Below are 26,373 nucleotides of genomic sequence, written 5' to 3'. Positions count from 1 at the left end.
GGTTTATGTGTATGTGTATGTATGTGTATGTATATGTATGTGTGTATGTATGTATGTGTATGTATGTGTATGTATGTATGTATGTGTGTGTGTGTGTATGTTCTTCCACTTTGAAATCATGGAGGGGTCTAAAATTTTCATCTTAGGTGCATGTCCACTGTGAGAGACATAATCTAAAAAAAAAAAAATCCGGAAATCACAATGTATGACTTTTTTTAATTTATTTTGTATGTTACTGCTGCAAATAAGTATTTGAACACCTGTGAAAATCAATGTTAATATTTGGTACAGTAGCCTTTGTTTGCCTACAAGGAGGCGAAGAGAGAAGCAAAGAGAGCAGTAGCAAAAGCAAAGAAGGAAGTGTGGAAATGACAACTTGGAAACAAAGGAGAGTGAGAAGATATACAAGGTGGCAAAACAACGGGCTAGAACTAGACAAGACGTTTGAAAAGTTGCAGGCATCAAGAATAAAGACGGCGTGCTACTAACAAATGAGGAGAAAATTAAGGAGAGGTGGAGAGAGTACTTCAACAACCTGCTGAATGTTGAAAATGAGAGAGAGCAGCTCGAAGAATGCCCACCCATAGAAGGCCCTGCAGGAGATATCACACAAAGAAGTAAGAGAGGCCATAAAGAAGATGAAAAATGGCAAGGCTGCAGGGTGCTCGGGACTACCCATTGACCTACTTAAACACCTAGGAGAAGATGGGGTGAAAATGGTGACGTCATTACTTCAGAAAGTTTGGTCTGAAGAAGAAATGCCATCAGACTGGGAGCTCAGTGAATTGGTCACAATCTATAAGAGAAAGGGAGATCCTCTAGACTATGGAAACTACAGAGGCATCAAGCTGCTAGAGCAAGTAATGAAGATTCTGGAGAAGATTGTAGATAGAAGACTCTGCATGCTAATAAACATAGATGACATGCAATTTGGCTTTAGCCCAGGAAAAGGGACCACAGATGCAGTTTTTAATCATCAAGCAGCTGCAGGAAAAACATCTAGAAGCGAACAAAGAGCTCTTCTATACCTTTGTGGACCTGGAAAAAGCCTATGACCGGGTCCCCAGGGAGCTGGTATATTGGTGCCTCAGAAAATGACAGGTCCCGGAGAAACTGGTACAAATGGTGATGACAACCTACCGTGGGGCAAGAACAGTAGTTAGGACCAAATATGGAAGGACTGAGGACTAAGCCCATTTCTGTTTATTATCATACTGGATGTGATAAGTGAAGAATTTAAAACTGGCTTGCCCTGGGAGCTGCTGTTCGCTGACGATCTGGCCGTAATTGCCAAAAATGAGATAGAGCTCCAGAGGAGGTGGTTGAAGTGGCAGATCGGTATGGAAAGGATGGGCCTGAAGGTGCACACCGGAAAGACAGAGGTCATGGCAAGCAGCAGGAGAGATGTGAAGGTGAACATCAGAGACAGAAACAACATAACCCTGAAGCAGGTCAGGGAGATTAAGTACCTGGGAGTAACAATACCAGAGAATGGAGGAACCAAATGTACAATCAGATCAAGAGTGTCAGCAGCTTGGGCCAAGTGGAGAGAGTTGTCCTGAGTCAACAACAAAAGGATGCCAAGAAGACTGAAGGTCAAACTGTACAACACCATCATAAGACCAGCACTACTGTATGGAGCGGAGGTCTGGACCATGGGAAAAAAGGAAGAGAGAATCCTAGAGTCAGCTGAGATGAGAATGCTTAGGAGAATCAAGGGAGTAACATTGAGAGATCGAGAGAGGAGTGAAGACATCAGAAGAGAGCTACAAATAAACACCATAAATAAGAAGGTTAGAGAGATACGGCTAAGGTGGTATGGCCATGTAGCCAGGATGGAAGAGGAGAACCCAGTAAAGAAGGTATGGGAAGCAAGCATACTGGGAAGGAGACCCCGAGGACAACCTCGTAAGAGATGGATGGACTGCATCAAGGAAGATATGACCCACTTCGGAGTGAGACCGGAGGAGGCCCAGGACAGGAAAACCTGGAGGACAAAGACCAAGGCAGCCGACCCTGCAAAAGCGGGAATACAGGCTTAGGAAAAGAAGAAGAAGAGGAGAAGCCTTTGTTTGCAATTACAGAGGTCAAACGTTTCCTGTAGTTCTTGACCAAGTTTTCCCACACTGCAGCAGGGATTTTGGTCCACTCCTCCATACAGATCTTCTCCAAATCTTTCAGGTTTGGAGTTTCAGCTCCCTCCAAACATTTTCTATTGAGTTCAGGTCTGGAGACTGGCCAGGCCACTCCAGGACCTTGAAATGCTTCTTACGGAGCCCCTCCTTAGTTGCCCTGGCTGTGTGTTTGGGGTTATTGTCATGCTGGAAGACTCAGCCGTGACCCATCTTTAATGATCTTACTGAGGGAAGGAGGTTGTTTGCTAAAATCTCACAATACATGACCCCATCCATCCTCCCTTCAATACGGTGCAGTCAGCCTGTCCCCTTTGCAGAAGAGCACCCCCAGAGTATGATGTTTCTACCCCCATGCTTCACGGTTGGGATGGTTTTCTTGGGGTTGTTCTCATCCTCTAAACATGGTAAGTGGAGTTGTTTCCAAAAAGCTCTATTCTGGTCTCATCTGACCACATCACCTTCTCCCATGCCTCCTCTGGATCATCCAGATGGTCACTGGTGAACTTCAAACGGGCCTGGACATGTGCTGGCTTGAGCAGGGGGACCTTGCTGCCCTGCAGGATTTTAAACCATGACAGCATCATGTGTTACTAATGTAATCTTTGTGACTGTGGTCCCAGATCTCTTCAGGTCATTGACCAGGTCCTCCTGTGTAGTTCTGAGCTTTCTCAGAATCATCCTTACCCCACAAAGTGAGATCTTGCATGGTATCCCAGACCGAGGGAGATTGACAGTCATCTTGTGTTTCTTCCACTTTCTAATAAATAATCATAACAGTTGTTGTCTTCTACCAAGCTGCTTGCCTGTTGTCCTGTAGTCCATCCCAGCCTTGTGCAGGTCTACAGTTTTGTCCCTGGTGTCCTTAGATAGCTTTTTGGTCTTGCTATTGTGGACAGGTTGTAGTGTGATTGACTGAGTGTGTGAACAGCTGTTTTTTTTACAGGTAAGTTCAAACAGGTGCAATTAATACAAGTAAAGAGTGCAGAATAAGAGGGCTTCTTAAAGAAAAATTAACAGGTCTGTGTGAGCCAGAATTCTTGCTGGTTGGTAGGTGTTCAAATATTTATTTGAAGCAGTAACATACAAATAAATTATTTAAAAAAAAATCATACATTGTGATTTCCAGATTTTTTTTTTTTTTTAGATTATGTCTCTCACAGTGGACATGCACCTAAGATGAAAATTTCAGACCCCTCCATGATGTCTAAGTGGGAGAACTTGCAAAACCGCAGGGTGTTCAAATACTTATTTTCCTGTGTGTGTGTGTGTGTGTGTGTGTATATATATATATATATATATATATATATATATATATATATATATATATATATACACTCAACAAAAATATAAACGCAACACTTTGGTTTTGCTCCCATTTTGTATGAGATGAACTCAAAGATCTAAACGTTTTCCACATACACAATATCACCATTTCCCTCAAATATTGTTCACAAACCAGTCTAAATCTGTGATAGTGAACACTTCTCCTTTGCTGAGATAATCCATCCCACCTCACAGGTGTGCCATATCAAGATGCTGATTAGACACCATGATTAGTGCACAGGTGTGCCTTAGACTGCTCACAATAAAAGGCCACTCTGAAAGGTGCAGTTTTATCACACAGCACAATGCCACAGATGTCGCAAGATTTGAGGGAGCGTGCAATTGGCATGCTGACAGCAGGAATGTCAACCAGAGCTGTTGCTCGTGTATTGAATGTTCATTTTTCTACCATAAGCCGTCTCCAAAGGCGTTTCAGAGAATTTGGCAGTACATCCAACCAGCCTCACAACCGCAGACCACTTGTAACCACACCAGGCCAGGACCTCCACATCCAGCATGTTCACCTCCAAGATCGTCTGAGAGCAGCCACTCGGACAGCTGCTGAAACAATCGGTTTGCATAACCAAAGAAATTCTGCACAAACTGTCAGAAACCGTCTCAGGGAAGCTCATCTGCATGCTCGTTGTCCTCATCGGGGTTTCGACCTGACTCCAGTTCGTTGTCGTAACCGACTTGAGTGGGCAAATGCTCACATTCGCTGGCGTTTGGCACATTGGAGAGGTGTTCTCTTCACAGATGAATCCCAGTTCACACTGTTCAAGGCAGATGGCAGACAGCGTGTGTGGCGTCGTGTGGGTGAGCGGTTTTCTGATGTCAATGTTGTGGATCGAGTGGCCCATGGTGGCGGTGGGGTTATGGTATGGGCAGGCGTCTGTTATGGACGAAGAACACAGGTGCATTTTATTGATGGCATTTTGAATGCACAGAGATACCGTGACGAGATCCTGAGGCCCATTGTTGTGCCATACATCCAAGAACATCACCTCATGTTGCAGCAGGATAATCCACGGCCCCATGTTGCAAGGATCGGTACACAATTCTTGGAAGCTGAAAATGTCCCAGTTCTTGCATGGCCGGCATACTCACCGGACATGTCACCCATTGAGCATGTTTGGGATGCTCTGGACTGGTGTATACGACAGCGTGTACCAGTTCCTGCCAATATCCAGCAACTTCGCACAGCCATTGAAGAGTAGTGGACCAACATTCCACAGGCCACAATTGACAACCTGATCAACTCTATGCGAAGGAGATGTGTTGCACTGCATGAGGCAAATGGTGGTCACACCAGATACTGACTGGTATCCCCCCCCCAATAAAACAAAACTGCACCTTTCAGAGTGGCCTTTTATTGTGGACAGTCTAAGGCACACCTGTGCACTAATCATGGTGTCTGATCAGCATCTTGGTATGGCACATCTGTGAGGTGGGATGGATTATCTCAGCAAAGGAGAAGTGCTCACTATCACAGATTTAGACTGGTTTGTGAACAATATTTGAGGGAAATGGTGATATTGTGTATGTGGAAAAAGTTTTAGATGTTTGAGTTCATCTCATACAAAATGGGAGCAAAACCAAAAGTGTTGCGTTTATATTTTTGTTGAGTGTATATATATATATATATATATGTGTACATATATATATATATATATATATATATATATATGTGTACATATGTATATATATGTGTACATATGTATATATATATGTGTACATATGTATATATATATGTGTACATATGTATATATATATATGTATATATATATATATATGTACATATGTGTATGAGGTCTATTAGAAAAGTATCCAACCTTATTTTTTTCAAAAAACATATGGATTTGAATCACGTGTGATTGCGTCAGACAAGCTTGAACCCTTGTGCGCATGCGTGAGTTTTTCTACGGCTGTCGGTTGCGTCATTCGCCTGTGAGCAGGCTTTGAGTGAGGAGTGGTCCAGCCCCCTCGGCGGATTTTCATTGTCATGAAATGGCGGAATGATTTGGGCTTTTTTTCCATCAGAATTTTTTCAGAAACTGTTAGAGACTGGCAGCTGGAAACCATTCGAAAAATTTATCTGGCTTTCGGTGAAAATTTTACGGGCTTCACAGAGAATAAGGACTGTTATTACAGCTTTAAGGACGGCTTTAAGGACTCTCGGCGCGCCGCACTCCGTGCCGCCATCGAGAGCCACAAACCACCGGATCATTTCTAAACGGATGGCTCTGTGGAGCTGGACCGTCGTGTGCACTTTCTCTGGTTATCACAAGAGCTGGACATCAACCATTTTCCAGCAGATTTCACTTTTAACAAGAGATTTTGTCATGGAAAGCCGAGCGGAGGCTTCGCGCGTCACGACCGATTTGCTGATGCAACGAGACAAAGGAACACCTCCGTTTTGGTCTCACAGGACAGCTTTGAGATGGCGTTCAGACAGCTGTTGGTAGTTTTTCCATCGAGTGATTATCCGAGAAATTGTGGATGTGCCAGAACATGTCCTGTGAGGCTTCATCACGGTGTTGCTTTGCGCCATGCGGCACCGCCGCGACGCGCGGAATTCCTCCGCACATCTGTCTCAATGTGCCGAAAAAGTGCTGATGTCCACGTCTTTTCACAATTCCTGTGCTAGTCCGACAACTTCCCGGATAAAACACAGTGTCCAGTTTGGAAATGAACGGCACATTCCACTGTTACGAGAGTTTTTGTCATGGAAAGAGGAGCGGAGGCTTCGCACGTTGCAGCGGTGCTGCATGGCGCAAAGCAATGCCATGATGAAGCCTCACGGGACATGTTCTGGCATGTCCAGGCACATTCACAATTTCTCGGATAATCACTCGATGGAAAAAAACACCGACAGCTGTCTGAACGCCATCTCAAAGCCGTCCTGTGAGACCAAAACGGAGGTGTTCCTTTGTCTTGCTCCATCAGCAAATCGGTCGTGACGCGCGAAGCCTCCGCTCGGCTTTCCATGACAAAATCTCTTGTTAAAAGTGAAATCTGCCGGAAAATGGTTGATGTCCAGCTCTTGTGATAACCAGAGAAAGTGCACACGATGGTCCCGGCTCCACAGAGCCATCCGTTTAGAAATGATCCGGTGGTTTGTGGCTCTCGATGGCGGCACGGAGCGCGGCACGCCGAGTGTCCTTAAAGCCGTCCTTAAAGCTGTAGTAACAGTCCTTATTCTCTGTGAAGCCCGTAAAATTTTCACCGAAAGCCAGATAAATTTTTTGAATGGTTTCCAGCTGCCAGTCTCTAACAGTTTCTGAAAAAATTCTGATGGAAAAAAAGCCCAAATCATTCCGCCATTTCCTGACAATGAAAATCCGTCGAGGGGGTGGACCACTCCTCACTCAAAGCCTGCTCACAGGTGAATGACGCAACCGACAGGCGTGGAAAAACTCACGCATGCGCACGAGGGTTCAAGCTTGTCTGACACAGTCACACATGATTCAAATCCATATGGTTTGTGAAAAAAATAAGGTTGGATACTTTTCTAATAGACCTCGTGTATATATATGTGTGTGTGTGTGTGTGTGTGTGTGTGTATATATATATATATATATATATATATATATATATATAAATATATAATATAAATAAATAAATAAATGTGTTTTATCCTGAAGTATTTAAATAATGTGGAGGTTAAAGTCTTTCTATAATATGATGCAGCAGTGGTTAGTGAGTGAAATATAATCTTGTTCAGCAGAAGAACAATTTGCAGTTTTATTTGCTATTGCCACCTTGTTTTAACTTAAACTCTAGGACGCTATTGCAGAAGGGTTCCTATAAAAAGGTAGATGGTGAACTATTGGAGTTGGCTGTGAAAAAAAAATTTCTGTGTGTGTGTGTGTGTGTGTATGTATATATATATATGTATGTATATATATATGTATACACTTTAATCCCTGGTTATGTCAATCTGATATTTATGTATCTTTGTTGTAGACACACAGTGCAGCATTCAATCTCCCAACTTACTGCAGTGATGGTCAGACATGAGACACCAGACCACTGGCCAGCACTGCTGCAGCTCCTCAATGAATCCACCAAGAGCAGCAATCCTCACGATAGACAGGTACAGAAAATTAAATGGTGTGTATGTGTGTGAGAAAGAGTCTACAACCTCCAGCCAAACATTGACAAGGATTTACACTTTATCTTACAGCATCTATAAATATCAAAATTCACTTATTTGCTGGATTATTGGGGGACGGGGAATACCAGCTCATAAAGAAATAAAGTCCTGTTCAGACTTGGGTTTCCAAGTCGGCTTGAGCTAGATTCAATCTGGATTGCTTTCTAGCTGGGTAGCATTCAAATCCGGCACACATGCATCCAAACTCAATCAGGTTCAAGCCGAGAGAGATGTCTGGAAGTGAGTGCATGCATTTGCATGTGGACATGGCGCTGTGATCTGGGCATGTGAGCGTGGGTGTGTGATCTGGACTTGTGACACACGGAAGGCAATGCACCCAGTGGATTTTCTTTGTGAGAAAGCACTGCAGAGAAAGAAGGTTGTACGCTGTCCTCGCCGTTGCAGCTGCACTGAACTGCACCATAGTGGAGAGTACGCTGTGGGCCTACGAGGAAGTATGATGTCATGATCCCAAAACTTGGTGTATTCTTGCCACATTTGTGCTCAGACCTTGGGAAATTTGGCTGAACATTCTGCTGTGGAATGGCACTTCATGCACTGTGAATGAAAATGTAGTGGCTGATTCATTTTTGGAATCTGTGCTTTGTCCCAGGTTGGCCTCCTGCTGCTGAACAAGGTAGTGGAGTCCAACCCTGAAGCATTCCAGCCGTACTACTCCCAGCTGCTGCAGCTGTTTGGTGCTGTGCTGCAAGACCACAACAACCCAGCAGCATTGTACTACTGTATCCTCACCCTGACGGCCATAACCGCCTACACCGGCTCAGAGGAGATGGTGAGGCACTATTCCTTTTGACAGCTCACAGTAAAAAGTTAATATTAATTTTAAGAAAACCAGACAAGTGTAGAACATGTTTGAACATATTTTAATGATTCAAAACATTTTAAGTAGATCGCAATTACTTTCCTTTGCAGAATCAGATGCGTTCTCTCATCTCAAGTCTCATTGTTGCTCTGAAACACCTCATTAAGGCCAGTCAGGTACATGTGATTTAAGTAACTTAATCTTATCAATAGCTTCTGGTGAGATTACAATTTTGTATTTGATGGAGTGGATTAAAAAATAAACTGATTGGGTTGCTTGTTTCTACATAGGACCAAGCCACTGAGGCTATGGAGGTTTTTAATGAACTGATGGAGAGTGAAGTGTCTATAATAGTTCCTTATGTTGCTGAGATTGTCCATTTCTTCTTGGAGGTGAGAGCAGAACATCTTTATTCTCATTTTTAGAGTTGTGAAACTGACTTTTAAGATCAAAGTGTCTGAGGTTAACATTGTTTCTTTCTGAAGTGTGATGTCATGATGTGTATTTTGTGTGTGTGTGTGTGTGTGTGTTTGAGTCAGGTTGGCACTGATACCACATTGAGTGACTCTCTGCGAGTGAAAGCTCTCTCCTGCATCGTCTTCCTCATCAAGCTGAAAAGCAAGGTAAAATAACCCATCAGGTACTATAAATTAAGTTCTGTGTGTATCCTGAAAGCACTAACTGATGTGACTCGTGATTAAAAAAACAACACAGATCTCATCACAGAAGTTTAGATCATGCTTGAAGTTGAGCAGTATGACCCCCAATTAGTTAATATGCAGAATCTTATTGCAGTTACAAAATGCCTACGGCAGCGCTTCGTGCTTTGGCACCGTCCTGTAGTAACATGTTTTCCTGTCTTATCACCATGCAGTGTCCGGCTGGCTGAATTGATCTGAATTAAGTTAAACTAGCTTGTTGCCTACGGGCTCCAGATTGGGTAGTGTTTATAAAATAGGTAGCTGACATTTTTCAAGGGTGGTAATAAATTAAGCAAAGCTTGTATAATGAGTTGGAATGGCGTGTGAGTCCAGAATGTTTTTAGAACCTTAGACCTCAATAATGTTTAGAAGAGGAACTCAGCCCTTTTATTTCCTGTTAATTGTGTAATTTTTTTAAAATATTTCTGTGTAGGCTCTCAGTTGTCCAGGTGGTTTCCATAGTAGAGAAGCTTGAATCTTCGACTGGACTGGGTTGCTTGACGCGAGGACGTTTCGCTTCAAATCGTAGAAGCTTCCTCAGCTAAAATTCTTGCTCTGGAAGTCTGACTTCTGTCTGACTCTTGTAGAGAAGAATAAAACAGAAGCCAACAAAAGATGGAGTTTTAAACCTAACCAGACCCCCTCCTACTGAGAGGCAGACTGCTATAGGCTAGTGACTAAACAATAGCTCTAATTAGCAACTATTGTGCTCTAGTTAGCACACCTAATGACAGGACAGCTGTCCCTCTAATGATGGGATGGATGCCTTTCTGATGGCTCCCTTGATGACGTGAATGACTCATTACCATGAACAAAGACTGAAACTCCTTTGACCTGAGTACCCCATTGTAAACAGGGATAAAGTGTGTCTCAGACCCCCTCCCCGGTTAAGGCTGGGTTTCAAACGTTTCACAAAGAATGCCTCCTTGACCCCTCTCTCAAACCATTTCTTCTCTCTGGCTAATATTTTAACTTCCTTGTCCTCAAACGTGTGGTTACTGTCTTTTAGGTGGAGATGAACTGCAGACTGAGGTCCACTGGCGCCCTCTCTTAGCCAGAGAGAAGAAATGGTTTGAGACAATGGGGTACTCAGGTCAAAGGAGTTTCAGTCTTTTGTTCATGGTAATGAGTCATTCACGTCATCAAGGGAGCCATCAGAAAGGCATCCATCCATCATTAGAGGGACAGCTGTCCTGTCATTAGGTGTGCTAACTAGAGCACAATAGTTGCTAATTAGAGCTATTGTTTAGTCACTAGCCTATAGCAGTCTGCCTCTCAGTAGGACGGGTCTGGTTAGGTTTAAAACTCCAGCTTTTGTTGGCTTCTGTTTTATTCTTCTCTACAAGAGTCAGACAGAAGTCAGACTTCCAGAGCAAGAATTTTAGCTGAGGAAGCTTCTGCGATTTGAAGCGAAACGTCCTTGCATCGAGCAACCCAGTCCAGTCGAAGATTCAAGCTTCTCTACTTTTTTTAAATTTTAATTTACTGTCTTAATGTATTTATAAATTGTTTAGGTTCTTGTTGTCATATACACTCTATTATCATTATTTTATTTTTACTTCTGTTTTGTCATTTGAATTTTAAATGGACCACAATGTAAATAAGTGTAAGGTATTTACAGTTATATTATGTACTTGCATTGAATGCACACACACACTCACACTTTTAATATAAAGATGATTTACCACCCCCTGCTGGAATGGCATGTTAGTTCAGAATGTAATTAACAATGTTAGCTAATATTCATTGTTTCTCCAAAAATACTAGTCGTATCAATGTTCTGTTTTGGCAGCATTCAACATGAACCTTAAGTCAGTCATGGTAACAACAACATGACACTTAAGTAAGCTGATTACCAAGTTGAGGCCCAGTCACACGGCACTTAACAAAGGGTGACGAAGCCCTGACGAAACAAGAAATCTGGACTTTCGTTGACTGTCGTTGGCATCGTTTAACCTTCGCGCAGCTTCGTTCCTGCAGCTGGCGCTACGTCAGGATTTTTAAAGTGTTGAAAAATTTGAACGAAGGGCAACAAAAACCTCAATTCGTCTGTGTCTCATTTTGCTGTCATTCTTGATGTATTTTAATCGTTTGTGTAGTTTTTGTACCGTTATTGTTTAATTTGACTTCGTTGGAGCAGCTGAATGTTTTCAGACAGTGCAGAAGCCCGTTTGTGAGCGCTGAGGCTGCTGCTGCTTCATGTACCGTCGGAAATTACAGGGCAAACTCAGCCTGCTTGCTTGGATTGTTTGGGGGGAGCAGCTTCAATGGGCTCAGGCACCTTACATAGGCCAGAATTAATCTTTTGTGTGGATATAATTAATTATTTTGCCACAAGCAACTGTTGAATTTGAAACAACAAAAAAATTGTGTAATTTCCGACGGTCCTTGAATGCAGCATCAGCGGCAACAGGAGCTGCTGCGTGCGCTTATTATTTTGTATTAAATATAACAATGAGTGTAGGAATGACAATCCAGTCCTTCTGTACATGTGGCAACAGGTAGATGAATCAAAATGATGATATAAAGAGCTGTTCTGGAAGGAAGAATTCACATTGTGGATCAGTGATCAACTGGTGAAATAACCGCACATGTGAGTCAATGCGCGCGTTCACACGCACCGATTAATTTACTGCTCTGATATATTCAATCATCTTTATAAATCAATATATATGGCTTAGAATATAATACTGTGATATAGCAGTGACCACAGCACACTTTTTTTTTAATTGGAGCAAGGCGGAGCGTGCAGTGTGTCGACAGTGTGGATTCTGATAATGATGGAGATGATCCCTCTTTTGTTCTGGACGAGGAACCAGAGCAGGTGGTCCACCGATGTGCACACAGATCTCCATAGCTTCTGTTTGCAGTTTCTCCAGGACTCAGGTGCTATGAGCTTCGTACCAGCGCCGAGTCCTGGAATGCAGAGATGCAGACGCACACTGCTCCAGCTGTGGCTCCAGGCGCGTTTCGTTAAAGCATCGACATCGTGAGCTTCGGTTTTGTTAAGTTCCTCTTTCGTCCCTTTTGTGCTCTTGCTTCGCGGACTGTTCGGTGATAAAAGCTCTTTCATCCACCTTTTCGCAACGAATTGTGACTTTTTTTACTTCTTCCCTTCGTTCAGGAATAGTCGTGTGCCATGTGACTGGGCCATATCTAAGTAACACTAACACTGTTAAACTAACATGAACCGCAATAACAATGTTTAAAACTCTGACCTCCCATGTTGCATCGTAGCACAATGTCATTGTTTACTGGTTAGCTAAAATAGCTAATCTCTCAAAAAATATTTGTGCTATCAACTTTCCATTTTTGCATCGTTCATCCTTAACCCAAAATATATAAGCATACCAAATGGCAAATATCAGCACTCTCTGGTTTCTCCGTGATCGGAGCCATACACATGCACAAGCACAGAGGCCACGTAGCTATTATAATATAGATATTATTTTTGTCTTTGTTGTGAAGGTGGTGCTGAAGCAGAAGTTGTTGAACCCCATCCTACAGGCCATTTTTCCTGTTTTGATTGCAACACCACCGCCTGGTCAGCAGGACCCAGAGGACGAGGACGAGGATAGTGGCAATGGCACAGATGACTGTAATCCTAAACAGTGGTCTGCTAAGGTGAAGAAATATGTTCTTCTGTGGGAGCTGTTCATTCAGCAGTTTTACCATTGTGCCACATAGAATGATTATTGAGATACAATGCAGAATAGAAGTAATATTTTTCATTTAAATGTCTCTGTATTTGCAGATTATTGACGTTATGGCACTCTATATGCCTCCAGAGAAACTGTTTCAACAGCTGGTAAGTTGTCTAGATGTTTGACAGGAAAGTGAATAACGGCAATATCTTGCTTCAGATTTCTGCGTTGCTTAATATGAATGTGTAAAGGTGTGTTAAGAATATATTGACATGACAGTCGACTCTTCAGCATTCTGCACGCATTGAAAATAAATGCCGTGATCCACCAAAACAAAAATGAAATTTTAAAAAATGTTAAGTTACTCTGGCCTCCGTGTGAAGAGGGCGAGGCCGCGCAAAAGCGTGCATGTCAACATCTATATGCTCCGTCTACCAGTCAAACAGTACTGCTGGCGATGGAAATGTAAGACAAGTCAGACTTAACTGTTCTGACCCGTACCATACCGTGCCATAGTGAAGTTATGCTCGAACCAGATGGCTTTATACCTTATCAGTTTTTCTAAGCAGAAATGTCGCTGCAAGATGCTTCGATACCTCACTTCACTGTGCAAAAAGTCACATAACTCCCCAAATGATGCTTCATTGCGTCAGTCGTATGGGTGACGTGTCACACCGCTTTGAATGCAGGGCAGGAGTTGTCAAACCAGTGATGAAAGTTTTCTGGAAATTCCTGGAAATCTGGGTTTTTACCTACGCGGTAGATGTTTCCAGGTTATTTTTGATAGCATATGTCAGAATCCATGTATGCTCCACATCCAAACACAATGTGGCTGTGTTGCACTGTGTTGGTTTGCAAACCACCAGTAAACTCAAAAGAAGAAGAAGAAAGGTATTTCTGTTTTCCTGCCGTGCATTGGATTTAGTCTGTGGTCTGTATTTGTAAAATTGTTTGGAAACATCTCAGATGAGACGCTGCAATAAATATTAAGTCTCGCGTTCTGATTCAAGATAATGTAATGAGGTGCCGCTCGACCACACAGCAGAGAATGGGAGACATTGTTGCAGATCTTACTTTGAACTCCATGTCATGTTGAAACCACAAAGGAAATGGATGAAAAATTGTTCGGCTGCAAGAGATTCAAGTTTGTCAGGAATAAATTCAAATGGGGCTGGTTCGACCAAAAGGACCAAAACGCTGCTCAGACCTTTTTTAATCATCATTTATGTGAAAAAGCTCACACTTCCAGTTACTCTTTGATCTTATTATAGCATGTTATTGGTGGAATTCTTTGTCAGTTAATGTTAAGTTATTTCACATAAATCAAACTCTTGTCTTTGCGATGAATTTACTTCAGACTGTCTCCATGCAAATGTGATATGTTAGCCTGCTAAATCTGCATTTTATCGTTTCTTCTGTTTTTAATTTTATTTAATTTAACCTTTATTTAAACAGGCTTGTCCCATTGAGATCAAGACCTCTTTTGCAAGGGAGACCTGGACAATTCTAAAGTTTCCATTTCACCTAACCTGCATGTCTTTAAATGTGGGAGGAAACCGGAGTACCCGGAGGAAACCCACGCAAACACGGGGAGAACATGCAAACTCCACACAGAATGGCCACAGGTCGGAATCGATCCTATGAACTTCTTGCTGTGAGGCAACAGCACTAACCACTAAGCGACCGTACTGCTCAAACACACCCATGCTGTTACGTGTGTGTGAAATATCCATGTGGAGCTTTATACTCTATACTTTATGGGTCTTTTGAGAGGAGGAGAGTTTTAGCGTGTGTTATTACTATAGTTTCATTGATTGACAGCCAAAGAGAGATTTAGGTCAGATTACCTTTAAATTAAACAAACCATCATACACTCACATTGGCACATAGACATTCAGACACTATACATACTGATTTACATGCTTGCATACACATACATACTTACACATATTAAGTACGCATCCAGAGAAAGATGAATAGGTTAGTTAGGGGATAAGTGTAAAGTGAGTGTGAGAACATTAGAAAATGTTTGTGTAGTGAGTGTTTGAGAGCGTGAGGAAAAGAGAGATGGAGACGATGGAGGCGGCTGTTTATCCAACTCTTTACAAGCTTGACAAAATCTATCTTCACATGCCATCAACTACTGTGCTGTGTGAGAGAGTCTTCTCCAAAACTGGAGAGGTAGTAACAAAGAAGAGGAACAGACTCGAGCCTAATGCTGCCTTTACACATAACAGCGACAAGTCACTAATGCCACAAAGTATACATTCTTGGCCGCCGATCATGAATGTGATCATTTGGGTGGAGGTGTCAGGAGTCCTAAGGAACTGTCACAAGCTGTTACCATGCGTTACGATTAATGGCACGTGTCGCTGGTGAATTATTACAAACCATGACACATGGTCAAGAATATTGAGCACATTCTGTCAGGAATGTTGTGAATTGTCTCCACACACACCCCATATTCATCCTACCGTCAGCTGCTGAACAGTTCACATCGCTCCATATTGCTCCTCAACACCCAGATGAATCCACAGCAGAACAACAACTTTGTGATTTCATGCTGAGTTGAGCTCTGTGTCATGGAGTTGCGCAGAAAGGAGGAGGAGGAGACAGAGAGAGCCAGACTGGAGGAAGCTCAGACTCGTTCTCCTGGTCATCAGGCCCAACAGCAGGTGGAACACCTGCAGGAGCATCCTGAGGAGCATCAACAGGAAGTGTGGAAAGACACTTGGCATCACTGTTCCTCTTCGGCATACTGCAGCAATGAAACTGAATGCAGTGCAGCCGGGTTTAATTGTGCATGCGTGACAGAAAACAGTGATTCGTAGTGGAATGTGACACTGTGTTACAATTCGTGTCAAAACTTGACAGTTTGTGTCAATTCATAACGCGTGACAGTTTGGGCTCCAAGGACCATCACAGGAACCACGACAAATGCTGTCACGCTCTATTAAGGATCACCACTAATCAACACGTATCAGCATGCTCAGTTGCGAACTCCACGACATGAGGCAAAATGAGGGTGGTGCGTGACATTCGTGGAAGATTTTTATTTATTTATTTATTTTTTGACAGCTGAAAACATGCTCCACAAATATCATGAATATCACACACCGACACACACTGTTAAGAAACCTATTCACATCCGTTAAGTCACGTTAATGTCAGGAATATGCCAGGAATGACAGAAAAATGACATTCAGGACGCGTCCTGCCTGTATGTAAATGCACCATAATACCGCTGAAATGATCGTTTTTAAATTAAAACTTTTAAAGCGCCCAAATCCCCACCAGTTTGTACAACTATTTTCATAACAGTCCTTAATTGCACAAGCATTTCCAAATTTAGATCTCTATTACATACAGTATTATGGCACAATCACATTATAACACAAGTATATTATTAATGTCTTTAAATGAAATATCGTTAAAAATTTCAAGATGCACAATGAACCATTATTATTACACATACATAACAGTGGCTTACTGTTTCATGACATCTTTTATTGTTACATGCAAGTGCTATGTTGACGATTGGCCAGCAGATGTCAGGTAGAAACGTTAGACAGAGAGCAGAGAATGAATGAATAACCAGACCAGCTTGATATGAATTTAACATTTACACTTTAACTTCAACTCATTGGAAGTAAAAATGATCATTACATGATGAGCTTGTTACATTTGTCACTTGGTGGCTTAGTGGATAGCTCTTTTGCCTCACACCAAAGAGGTCATGAGATGGATTCCCACCTGTGGAGTTTGCATGTTCTTCCCATGTTTGTGTGGTATCTCTCCGGATGCTCCGGCTTCCACCAACACTCAAAGACGTGGAGGTTAGGTGGACTGGACACTTTAAAATTATCTGTAGGTGTGCATGTGGGTGTGAATGTGTTTGTTTGTCTATATGTGGCCCAGTGACAGACTGGCGTCCTGTCCAGGGTGTACCCTGCCTCATGCCCTATGACTGCTGGGATAGGCTCCAGCCCCCTATGACCTGATCTTGGATAAGCAGTTGAAGATGAGTGTGTGTGTGGTTTTATGTGAAGGATTTATGAGTTTTCATCACAGTATTAAAATGATTTTCTTTCAGCTATACTCCTCTTCTGGGTCACCACAGCATGTCTTTTCTCAGTTTCACTTGTAGTATGGAACGGCCAACTTTTATGGTTTGCATATTGCTTTGGCATAAGGGGGACAACACACACACACACACACACCCCAGATACCCTTTCTGATGCAGTTCCAGATTTACAGAGGGAATGAACCTCATGCAGTATGGCAAAAATTTGCTCAAAGCTGCCTGGAGCTGCAGACTTGAGTTCCCCCACACTGTGTTTGATGGTTTGTTGCTTAGTGTCTTGGCCTCATTACACTCAATTCATGAAAGGATGATGTGAAGATATTGTAACACAGGTTTATGTAAACTGTGGTTGAAACGAGCAAGAGCTCTGCGACACCTGTTGTGTTGTCGCCTCTAGATGCCCCTCACTCAGGCATGCTGACCAGTGAAAACCCCTATGAGAAGAAGGGAGGGCTCATGTGTCCTGGCTGTATTGGCTGAAGGATGTGCTGATCACATGCGCACCAAGTACGTCTGAGAAACCATGTTTTGTGATCCGATTGGTGAATAACACTAGCAGTGGTTTGCTCTGTAACAAAGATTTCATCTTTTGTGTTCTTGTGTTAGGATGCTGTCCTCAGTGTTGCGGACTGTGTGCGAGAGTCTTGGTGACAGTAGTCAGGTGGTGCGCAGTTCTGGACTCTTTGCACTTGGCAGTCTCTGAATACCTCCAGGTGAGTGGTGTTGCGTGAGTTGAGACTTTTTATTCTAACAGAAATGGTAAAATACATAGATGTAAATCCTTCACATTCACCACCATCTCCTCTCAAACACTGGATTGAGAGGAAACTTGATGCAATTCCTTGTTATAGGTTTATAATACACATATTGTAATCTTATACAAGATTAACACATTTTGGCAGAGTTATGACCCTTGATTAACAAACCCAGACATGGCCAGTTTCATGAATTTGTGTCTGCATTCAGAAATGAACTCCTCATATACCTTGAAATGTTATCAGAATGTAGCAAGCACTTGTACCAAAGGAGCATTTTCCAGCAGTGGATGTTATGTTCTCAGAGCACTGTTGTTGTTTTTCCTCTTGATGCTCACGGTATGGAGCCCGACTGGTGCATTTCTCAGCCCACGCTGGAGGACACTTGTCCCACAGCCAGCAAGAAAAAACGTTTGTCTGAAAATCTTGAAATTATTTTATTAGCATCACAACAGTCCCTTTATTAATGCCAGCGTCACCACAGCCATTCTTCATCTCTTCAGCATTCTACTAGTGATGACAGTAAAATCCCATTAAGGATCCACCAAAACGAAAAGCCTTGTTAAAGTATGCTCAATGAGAAAATTAATTATAAAAACACTTTTTGTTGTTGTTAGTTGTCGTCTTGCAGACGCCAGAGGTTGGAGAGGCGGGGCTGTGACATAGTCTCAAAAGGTTGCATATTGCTTGTCCAGACGAAAACACCAAGGCGGCGTTTTCAGATTATCCACTCTACGGCCTGTTTTCAAAAGGAGAGTTTTTGGCCACCAAAAATGGTTCCATGTGGATGAAATGTTAATACGATGCAAAACATTTGCAGTTATGCTTAAACCCTTCGCCATGTTTACGGGGCCCAAGGAGGAATGCCACCAAGACTCTGAAGGAGTTATAAACGTCTGTGACTGTTATTGAAGAAACTGAACTCAATGTAACTTTGTCTTTGGTGCCACCAGTTTGCAGCGTCATGGAGTGGAACAGAGAAGGATTTCAGACAGGCAAAAATTAAATCTGAGTTTTCCATGTGCATTCTTCCAAACTGTAGTTGAAATTACACATTTTTGTCAGAAAATCCTTCTCTCTGCCACGTCATGATGATAGAAAAAATGGTCCTAATTACTAGACTAATAGAATATTTTTGTCAAACACCTTGAATTAAAACTGAGTTTATGCTACAAACACATCTTTGCTATTAGATTTCAAGTCCATTGTGGTTGTGTACAGATTCAACAACAAAAAAATCCCAATTACTCGTTATTATCCAATTACTTATGGACCTGGCTATATTTGTCAATCTCCAACATATGCATACTCTCGTAAAGTACTGAGCAGAATTACATCTTTAATTACACCTTGCAGTACAGTGGGATCCATCTCACTCACCTACTTGAGCATCTTGCATCCCTGATGTGTTACAAGGTTGCTGGGACACAAGGTACCCCCACTAGGTTGACAAGGAACGCAGCTACTGGGAAACAAACCTTGGGAAGTCAGACAAATACCACCCCAGACACTGCCCAGTTAGCCTGTTAATTTTATGTCCCCCGAAAGGATCCTGGGTCATGATCTTTCCTAGCTGTCAGCAGGGCAGCGACCAATAGCAGCTACACTCTGAACACAAGACTGCACTTTATTGTGAAAGAGTAACATTGGTGCTCAGGTCAATATTGTACTAATACAGTGCCCACGGGGATGAGGCAGCTAAATTCAAGACTTAAAACATTATTAGTAATGAAATGTTATATGAATAAAAGGCTGCATGGTGCTTCAGTTTAAATGAATTTGAAGTTTTGATAAAGCAGCCCAATGAGAGTCTACTGTATTATTGCCTTGCTTTAATTGTAAAATACAGTAAATATTTTGTGGGTATTCCACATATCTTGGTATTGTAAAACAACTAGTTCTTAAGAGCCCTTGGATCTGCACTTGAGGATCCACAACTGACACATGATGCAACATTGTTAGTCTGGGAATGAATTCTCATTGATGCAAATAGTTCTTTACTTAGTTAACCAGCACTTTATGCTATCGTTATAATCTTTGCTTTAAATTTCATTTTTGCAGAGGACATTAATTCTTATAACTTAGATTTAAACTGTTTTACTGATTCTTTGTTCTTCTCTCTCCAGCCAGATGTGAGTAAATTCTGTGATGAGTTGATGCCTTTGCTTCTACGCTACCTGACGTCCATAAACGAGACCAAAGTAGGCCACGTCACCAAAGCCTTTTATGCCCTCGAGAACTTCATGGAAAACTTGGGTAAGCTGAAAAAAACCTAAGGTATCTTAAACATAACTGTTGGGCCTTTAACATCTTCAGTGGGTGGAAATGGTCATTACTAGAACAGTATGGACATACTTTGGCTTTGTTCAGGCTGCCAGTTCCAGTCAGACTTATTGCATATCTGATCCAAATTTGATCTCACTGATTAACTGTCCACATTATAGAAAGTCACTAAATCCAATCTGTATGTCCCTGTGGCACTCCTCATTTTCCTTCTTATTCACATCAGTTGTTGTAGTTATGACATAGCACCCAGCAGGGCATGTGAGCAGAGCTGCATTTTGTGTGTGTGTGTGGGGGGGGGGCAGACTAGAGTGTCACTCTTAGTGGACCCACTCACACCATGCAAGCTTCACATCACGCACGTGTGACACATGCATGTGGCAGCTGCAGGCAGGGTTGATGCTCAGTGTGTCCACATCCCATTTGTCTGTGATGACTTGTAATCCACACCATTTTCTGACTTTTTTTTTTTTTTGGAGGTGATTTTACCGGTTACTCTGGGTGTGTGTGTGTATGAAGTTTTGCGTTATCTCTCTTCCTTTTTTTGCCTGTTAATAGGAGAAGAGATAGAGCCATACCTGCCGACACTGATGGACACAATGCTGTCTGCCCTCAATAACACAGACAACCTCAGAATTAAAGAGCTGGCTGTGTCTGCCATAGGTGCCATAGGTAAGTTTGGTCAAACACTTGTTTACATAAGAAAACTTTAAGAATAGAGTTTAAATACAATGAGTCAAGCAGTTTCGATTATACAACCCCTGGCAAAAATTATTGACTCACCGGCCTCGGAGGATGTTCATTCAGTTGTTTAACTTTGTAGCAAAAAAGCAGATCCCAGACATGACACAAAACTAAAGTCATTTCAAATGGCAACTTTCTGGCTTTAAGAAACACTATAAGAAATCAGGAAAAAAATTGTGGCAGTCAGTAACGGTTACTTTTTAGACCAAGCAGAGGGAAAAAAAATATGGAATCACTCAATTCTGAGGAAAAAATTATGGAATCATGAAAAACAAAAGAACGCTCCAACCACTCACTAGTATTTTGTTGCACCACCTCTGGCTTTTATAACAGCTTGCAGTCTCTGAGGCATGGACTTAATGAGTGACAGACAGTACTCTTCATCAATCTGGCTCCAGCTTTCTCTGATTGCTGTTGCCAGATCAGCTTTGCAGGTTGGAGCCTTGTCATGGACCATTTTTTCAACTTCCACCAAAGATTTTCAATTGGATTAAGATCCGGACTATTTGCAGGCCATGACATTGACCCTATGTGTCTTTTTGCAAGGAATGTTTTCACAGTTTTTGCTCTATGGCAAGATGCATCATCATCTTGAAAAATGATTTCATCATCCCAAAACATCCTTTCAATTGATGGGATAAGAAAAGTGTCCAAAATATCAACGTAAACTTGTGCATTTATTGATGATGTAATGACAGCCATCTCCCCAGTGCCTTTACCTGACATGCAGCCCCATATCATCAATGACTGTGGAAATTTACATGTTCTCTTCAGGCAGTCATCTTTATAAATCTCATTGGAACAGCACCAAACAAAAGTTCCAGCATCATCACCTTGCCCAATGCAGATTTGAGATTCATCACTGAATATGACTTTCATCCAGTCATCCACATTCCACGATTGCTTTTCCTTAGCCCATTGTAACCTTGTTTTTTTCTGTTTAGGTGTTAATGATGGCTTTCGTTTAGCTTTTCTGTATGTAAATCCCATTTCCTTTAGGCGGTTTCTTACAGTTCGGTCACAGACGTTGGCTCCAGTTTCCTCCCATTCGTTCCTCATTTGTTTTGTTGTGCATTTTCAATTTTTGAGACATATTGCTTTAAGTTTTCTGTCTTGACGCTTTGATGTCTTCCTTTGTCTACCAGTATGTTTGCCTTTAACAACCTTCCCATGTTGTTTGTATTTGGTCCAGAGTTTAGACACAGCTGACTGTGAACAACCAACATCTTTTGCAACATTGCATGATGATTTACCCTCTTAAGAGTTTGGTAATCCTCTCCTTTGTTCCAATTGTCATCTCTCGTGTTGGAACCATGATTCATGTCAGTCCACTTGGTGCAACAGCTCTCCAAGGTGTGATCACTCCTTTTTAGATGCAGACTAATGAGCAGATCTGATTTGATGCAGGTGTTAGTTTTGGGGATGAAAATTTACAGGGTGATTCCATAATTTATTCCTCAGAATTGAGTGAGTCCATATTTTTTTCCCTCTGCTTGGTCTAAAAAAGTAACCGTTACTGACTGCCACAATTTTTTTTCCTGATTTCTTATAGTGTTTCTTAAAGCCAGAAAGTTGCCATTTGAAATGACTTTAGTTTTGTGTCATGTCTGTAATCTGCTTTTTTTTCTACAAAATTAAACAACTGAATGAACATCCTCCGAGGCCGGTGATTCCATAATTTTTGCCAGGGCTTGTAGATTATTTCTTTAATTTGAAGGGTTTAGCAACAATTTTAGATTAAGTGTACACGGGTCCTCTTTTTTTTTTTTTTTTTGGGTCAAAATTATGAGCGTTATTGTTAATACAGGCCTTTTGATAAACTGGCGTCTGGTCCAGGGCGCCCTCTGCCTTACACTCTACTTACAGTTACTGCTGGGATATGCTCCAGCACCCCGTGACCCATAATTGGAGTAAGTGATATTAGAAAATGGATGGATTGTTAAGACAGATCACTTATTACTCTTTTTTATTTATTTATTTTTAATAAGTTAGGATGGGTACAGCAACATTTCCAAGTTATTAAATATGTCTTGGACTTTTTCCCACATTTTATGTTACAGCCTTATTCCAAAATGGATGAAATCTGCCCCCCCCCCTTCAGAATTTTACACACAATACCCTGTATTGACAATGCAAAAAAAAAAAAAAAAAAAATGTCTTGGGTTTTTTTTTTTTTTTTTTTAGATTTTTTTGTAAATTCATTGGAAAAAAAATAAGAAATCACATGTACGTAATTATTCACAGCCTTTACCATGAAGCTCATAATTGAGCTCAGGTTCATCCTGTTTCCACTGATCATCCTTGAGATGTTTCTACAGCTTAATTGGAGTCCACCTGGGGTAAATTTAGTTGACTGGACATGGTTTGGAAAGGCACACACCTGTCTACATATAAGGTCCCACAGCATGAAGTCAAAGGAATTGTCTATGATCTCTGAGACAGGATTGTCTCGAGGCACAAATCTGGGGAAGGGTCCAGAAACATTTCTGCTGCTTTGAAGGTTCCAATGAGCACAGTGGCCTCCATCATCTGTAAACAGAAAAAGTTTGGATCCACCAGGACGCTTCTTAGAGCTGGCCGCCCGTCTAAACTGAGCGATTGGGGTAGAAGGGCCTTAGTCAGGGAGGTGACCAAGAACCCCATAGTCACTCTGTCAGCTTCAGCATTCCTCTGTGGAGAGAGGAGAACCTTCCAGAAGGACAACCATCTCTGCATGAATCCACCAATCAGGCCTGTATGGTAGAGTGGTCAGAAGGAAGCCACTCCTTAGTAAAAGACACATGGTAGCCTGCCTGGAGTTTGCAAATGGCACCTGAAGGGCTCTCAGTCCATGAGAAACAGCATCATGCTGTGGGGATGTTTTCCAGTGGCAGGAACTGGGAGACTATTCTTGATGGAGGGAAAGATGAATGCAGCAATGTACAGAGACATCCTGGATGAAAACCTGCTCCAGAGCGCTCTTGACGTCAGACTGGGGTGAAGATTCATCTTTCAGCAGGACAATGACCCTAAGCACACAGCCAAGATATCAAAGGAGTGGCTTCAATTCTTGAATGTCCTTGAGTGGCCCAGCCAGAGCCCAAACCTGAATCCTGGAGAGATCTGAAAATGACGCTCCCCATCCATCCTAATGGAGCTTAAGAGGTGCTGCAAAGAGGAATGGACAAAACTACCCAAAGATGGGGGCACCAAGCTTGTGGCATCATATTCAAGAAGACTTGATGCTGTAATTGCTGCCAAAGGTGCATCAACAAACTATTGAGGAAAGGGTGTGGATACTTATTTGCATGAGATTTCTTAGTTTTTTTTTTTTTTTTTTTATAAATTTGCAAAAATTTCAAAACTTTTTTCATGTTGTCATTATGGGGTGTTGTGAGTAGAATTTTGAGGGAAAAATAAATTTTTGAATAAGGTTGTATCATAACAAAATGTGAAAAAAGTGAAGCGCTGTGAATACTTTCTGGATGCACCGTACAAACAGTATGATAGTGTGTAGTAAATCATTCTGATGCATTCAGTTCTCTAAAGCCAAGTGACAGTACAAGAAGGAGACTGGTGAGGGAAGTCACCAAGACACTCATGACGGTTCTGACAGTTGGGGGCTTTTGTGGCTCTGATTGGAGAAACTGTGCATATTGCAATTTTTGTCAAGTTGCGTATGTCAGAGAATGGGTACACCACATTCAGCTACTTGAAAATGTTCATTTATTTATCCCCTCAATTGTCTAAAGGAAACTATGTGAAAGTGCTGATTTAGTCATGTGAATTCATCAAAGGGTGCAAGTAACTCACATGTGCCTTTTATTACTTCACTAGATGAAGGCTTATTGCTCTTGTGAATTACCCTCAGTTATACAAAACTGGTTTATTCCGCCAAGGAGGTTATGTTTTCGGTCGCGTCTGTTTGTTTGTTGGTTGGTTGGTTTGCTAGCAGGATTACTCAGAAAATCCTGAACGGATTTCAATTAAACTTTTACCAGGTGTGTATCTTGGCCTAACTTAGAAGTCATTAAATTTTGGTAATGATCCGGAACACGATCCGGATCCAGTAATTTTTTTAAGGATTCTTTATCATTGCGGGATAGGGCCAATTTCAACATTTTTGAGACGGGTCACAAAGGCTGAACAAAAATTAAGTTACGACACAACAATAATTTAGTATTTGTTTCTCCTCATTGAATAAACTTATTAGAAAATAAAAAAAACTTGTGTAGTTCATGCAGTTTCTCTTTATAAATGCATTTGCTGAAGATCTAAGGATTTAACCACTGAATCTGAAACATGACGGTAGATGCGTGAAACGACGTGGAATAAGTCTCTTTGCCAAAGGTTATTCCATGTGACGTCGGTGACCCTATGGCCTTGGCAGAGGTTTGCTCTCTCCGAGTGCTTCTAGTTGCATTTATTTCTGAACGTATTTTACATTCTGTACTTAAAATTCATCTGTTACAGTAATTCAGTTTAAATAATTCAGTTATTTCAGTCCTGCTGTGAATGTCAGCATTGATTTAAAAGGCAAGCTAATATAAATTAGTCACAGAAAAAAAAAATCATTCTGGTGTGGAGGACTAATTTTTCCTCATCTGTGATCCAGAATAATCCTCTGGCAGGTGGTTTGAATTATAACAGCTTGCAGTTCATTGTGCCATTGTGGCAAAAGCAAAAAATTAAATGTTACTTTTTTGAGAGAATGTGACATGACCAAAGCCTCACTGTGAATCTTTTACCAGCAAATGCTGCCAAGGACCTTCTGGTTCCGTACTTCTCTCCAGTTCTTGAAAGTCTGAAGGGCTTCCTAACAGCCACCGCAGAAGAAATGAGATCTTTGCAGACTCAGTGTTTGGGTATGGAAGCAGCAGAGATGTGGAAAAAAGTTTGTGTGTTTTTTGTTGTTTTTTTTAAATGCTTTTGTATCACAATCATGTTCTTTTTGATGCCTAGTTTTGGATTGACTGGTAGGTTGTTCACAAATCATCAGATGTACCAAAGAAAAAATTAACCACATTGTGAATGGAAGGTAATAATTATTCTGCTTTTGTTCTCAGATACCCTGTCTGTGCTGGCCCGTACCATCGGTAAAGAAGTCTTTAGTCCACTTGGTGCAGAATGTGTCCAGCTGGGCCTTAACCTCACTAATGCTATTGATGACCCTGATCTGAGACGTTGCACGTATGTAACCTTGTTAGTCGGGTCAGATCTGGAACCAGGTACTGTTGTTCCACATTGCCGCACCCACCACATTACAAAACCACCCTGGGTCATTGGCACCTGCCAAGGCAGTCCACTGGTCTATAACCACCTGCTTTGTATCTGCCATGTCTAGGTCATATATGGGCCTCTCTTTTTGCCTTCTCCACTTGCTGGAGTCCTCAGTAGTGAGGCATTTGCATGTTGGATCCACTCAGGGCCACAGTGTCGTAGCTGATATTCTCTCACAGATAGTATGTGTCATCTGGGTATCCTGGAGGAACCACTCATTTAACACAGTCGTCTCAGCTGTACACAAAAATTTTCCAGAGAGATCTTGCACTAAAGACAGCAAATAGGACTCTAGATCTCACACCAATACAGTAAGTCTCAAAGTAGCAGGATCTCTGAAGGCACCCCTGTCTGGCAACCACATGAGGGTATAGGCTCTTTCCTTAGGTTGAGTTTCTAGAAAGATGAATCTCCCTGTGGAGATATGTGAATCTCAACAATTTTGACATTCAACTCATTGAAAGCC

At 41.8% G+C, this 26,373-nt stretch overlaps 1 protein-coding gene across 1 annotated transcript in view; it reads left to right on the top strand.

The window, feature by feature from the left end:
* Positions 1-26,373, top strand: part of ipo4 (importin 4) — a 93,665-nt gene that overhangs the window by 24,029 nt on the left and 43,263 nt on the right. The window contains 13 exon segments of the mRNA XM_034171129.1: positions 7,425-7,554; positions 8,228-8,407; positions 8,548-8,613; positions 8,728-8,829; positions 8,977-9,060; positions 12,607-12,762; positions 12,893-12,946; positions 17,264-17,373; positions 17,473-17,561; positions 19,707-19,877; positions 20,463-20,576; positions 25,379-25,492; positions 25,694-25,817. Coding sequence (XP_034027020.1) covers positions 7,425-7,554; positions 8,228-8,407; positions 8,548-8,613; positions 8,728-8,829; positions 8,977-9,060; positions 12,607-12,762; positions 12,893-12,946; positions 17,264-17,373; positions 17,473-17,561; positions 19,707-19,877; positions 20,463-20,576; positions 25,379-25,492; positions 25,694-25,817 — 1,494 coding nt within the window.

The sequence above is a fragment of the Thalassophryne amazonica genome, chromosome 1 (assembly GCF_902500255.1).
Source record: "Thalassophryne amazonica chromosome 1, fThaAma1.1, whole genome shotgun sequence".
Taxonomy (NCBI): domain Eukaryota; kingdom Metazoa; phylum Chordata; class Actinopteri; order Batrachoidiformes; family Batrachoididae; genus Thalassophryne; species Thalassophryne amazonica.
The sequence above is the reverse complement of the archived record's forward strand: the minus strand, read 5'-3'. Positions and strand labels throughout refer to the sequence as shown.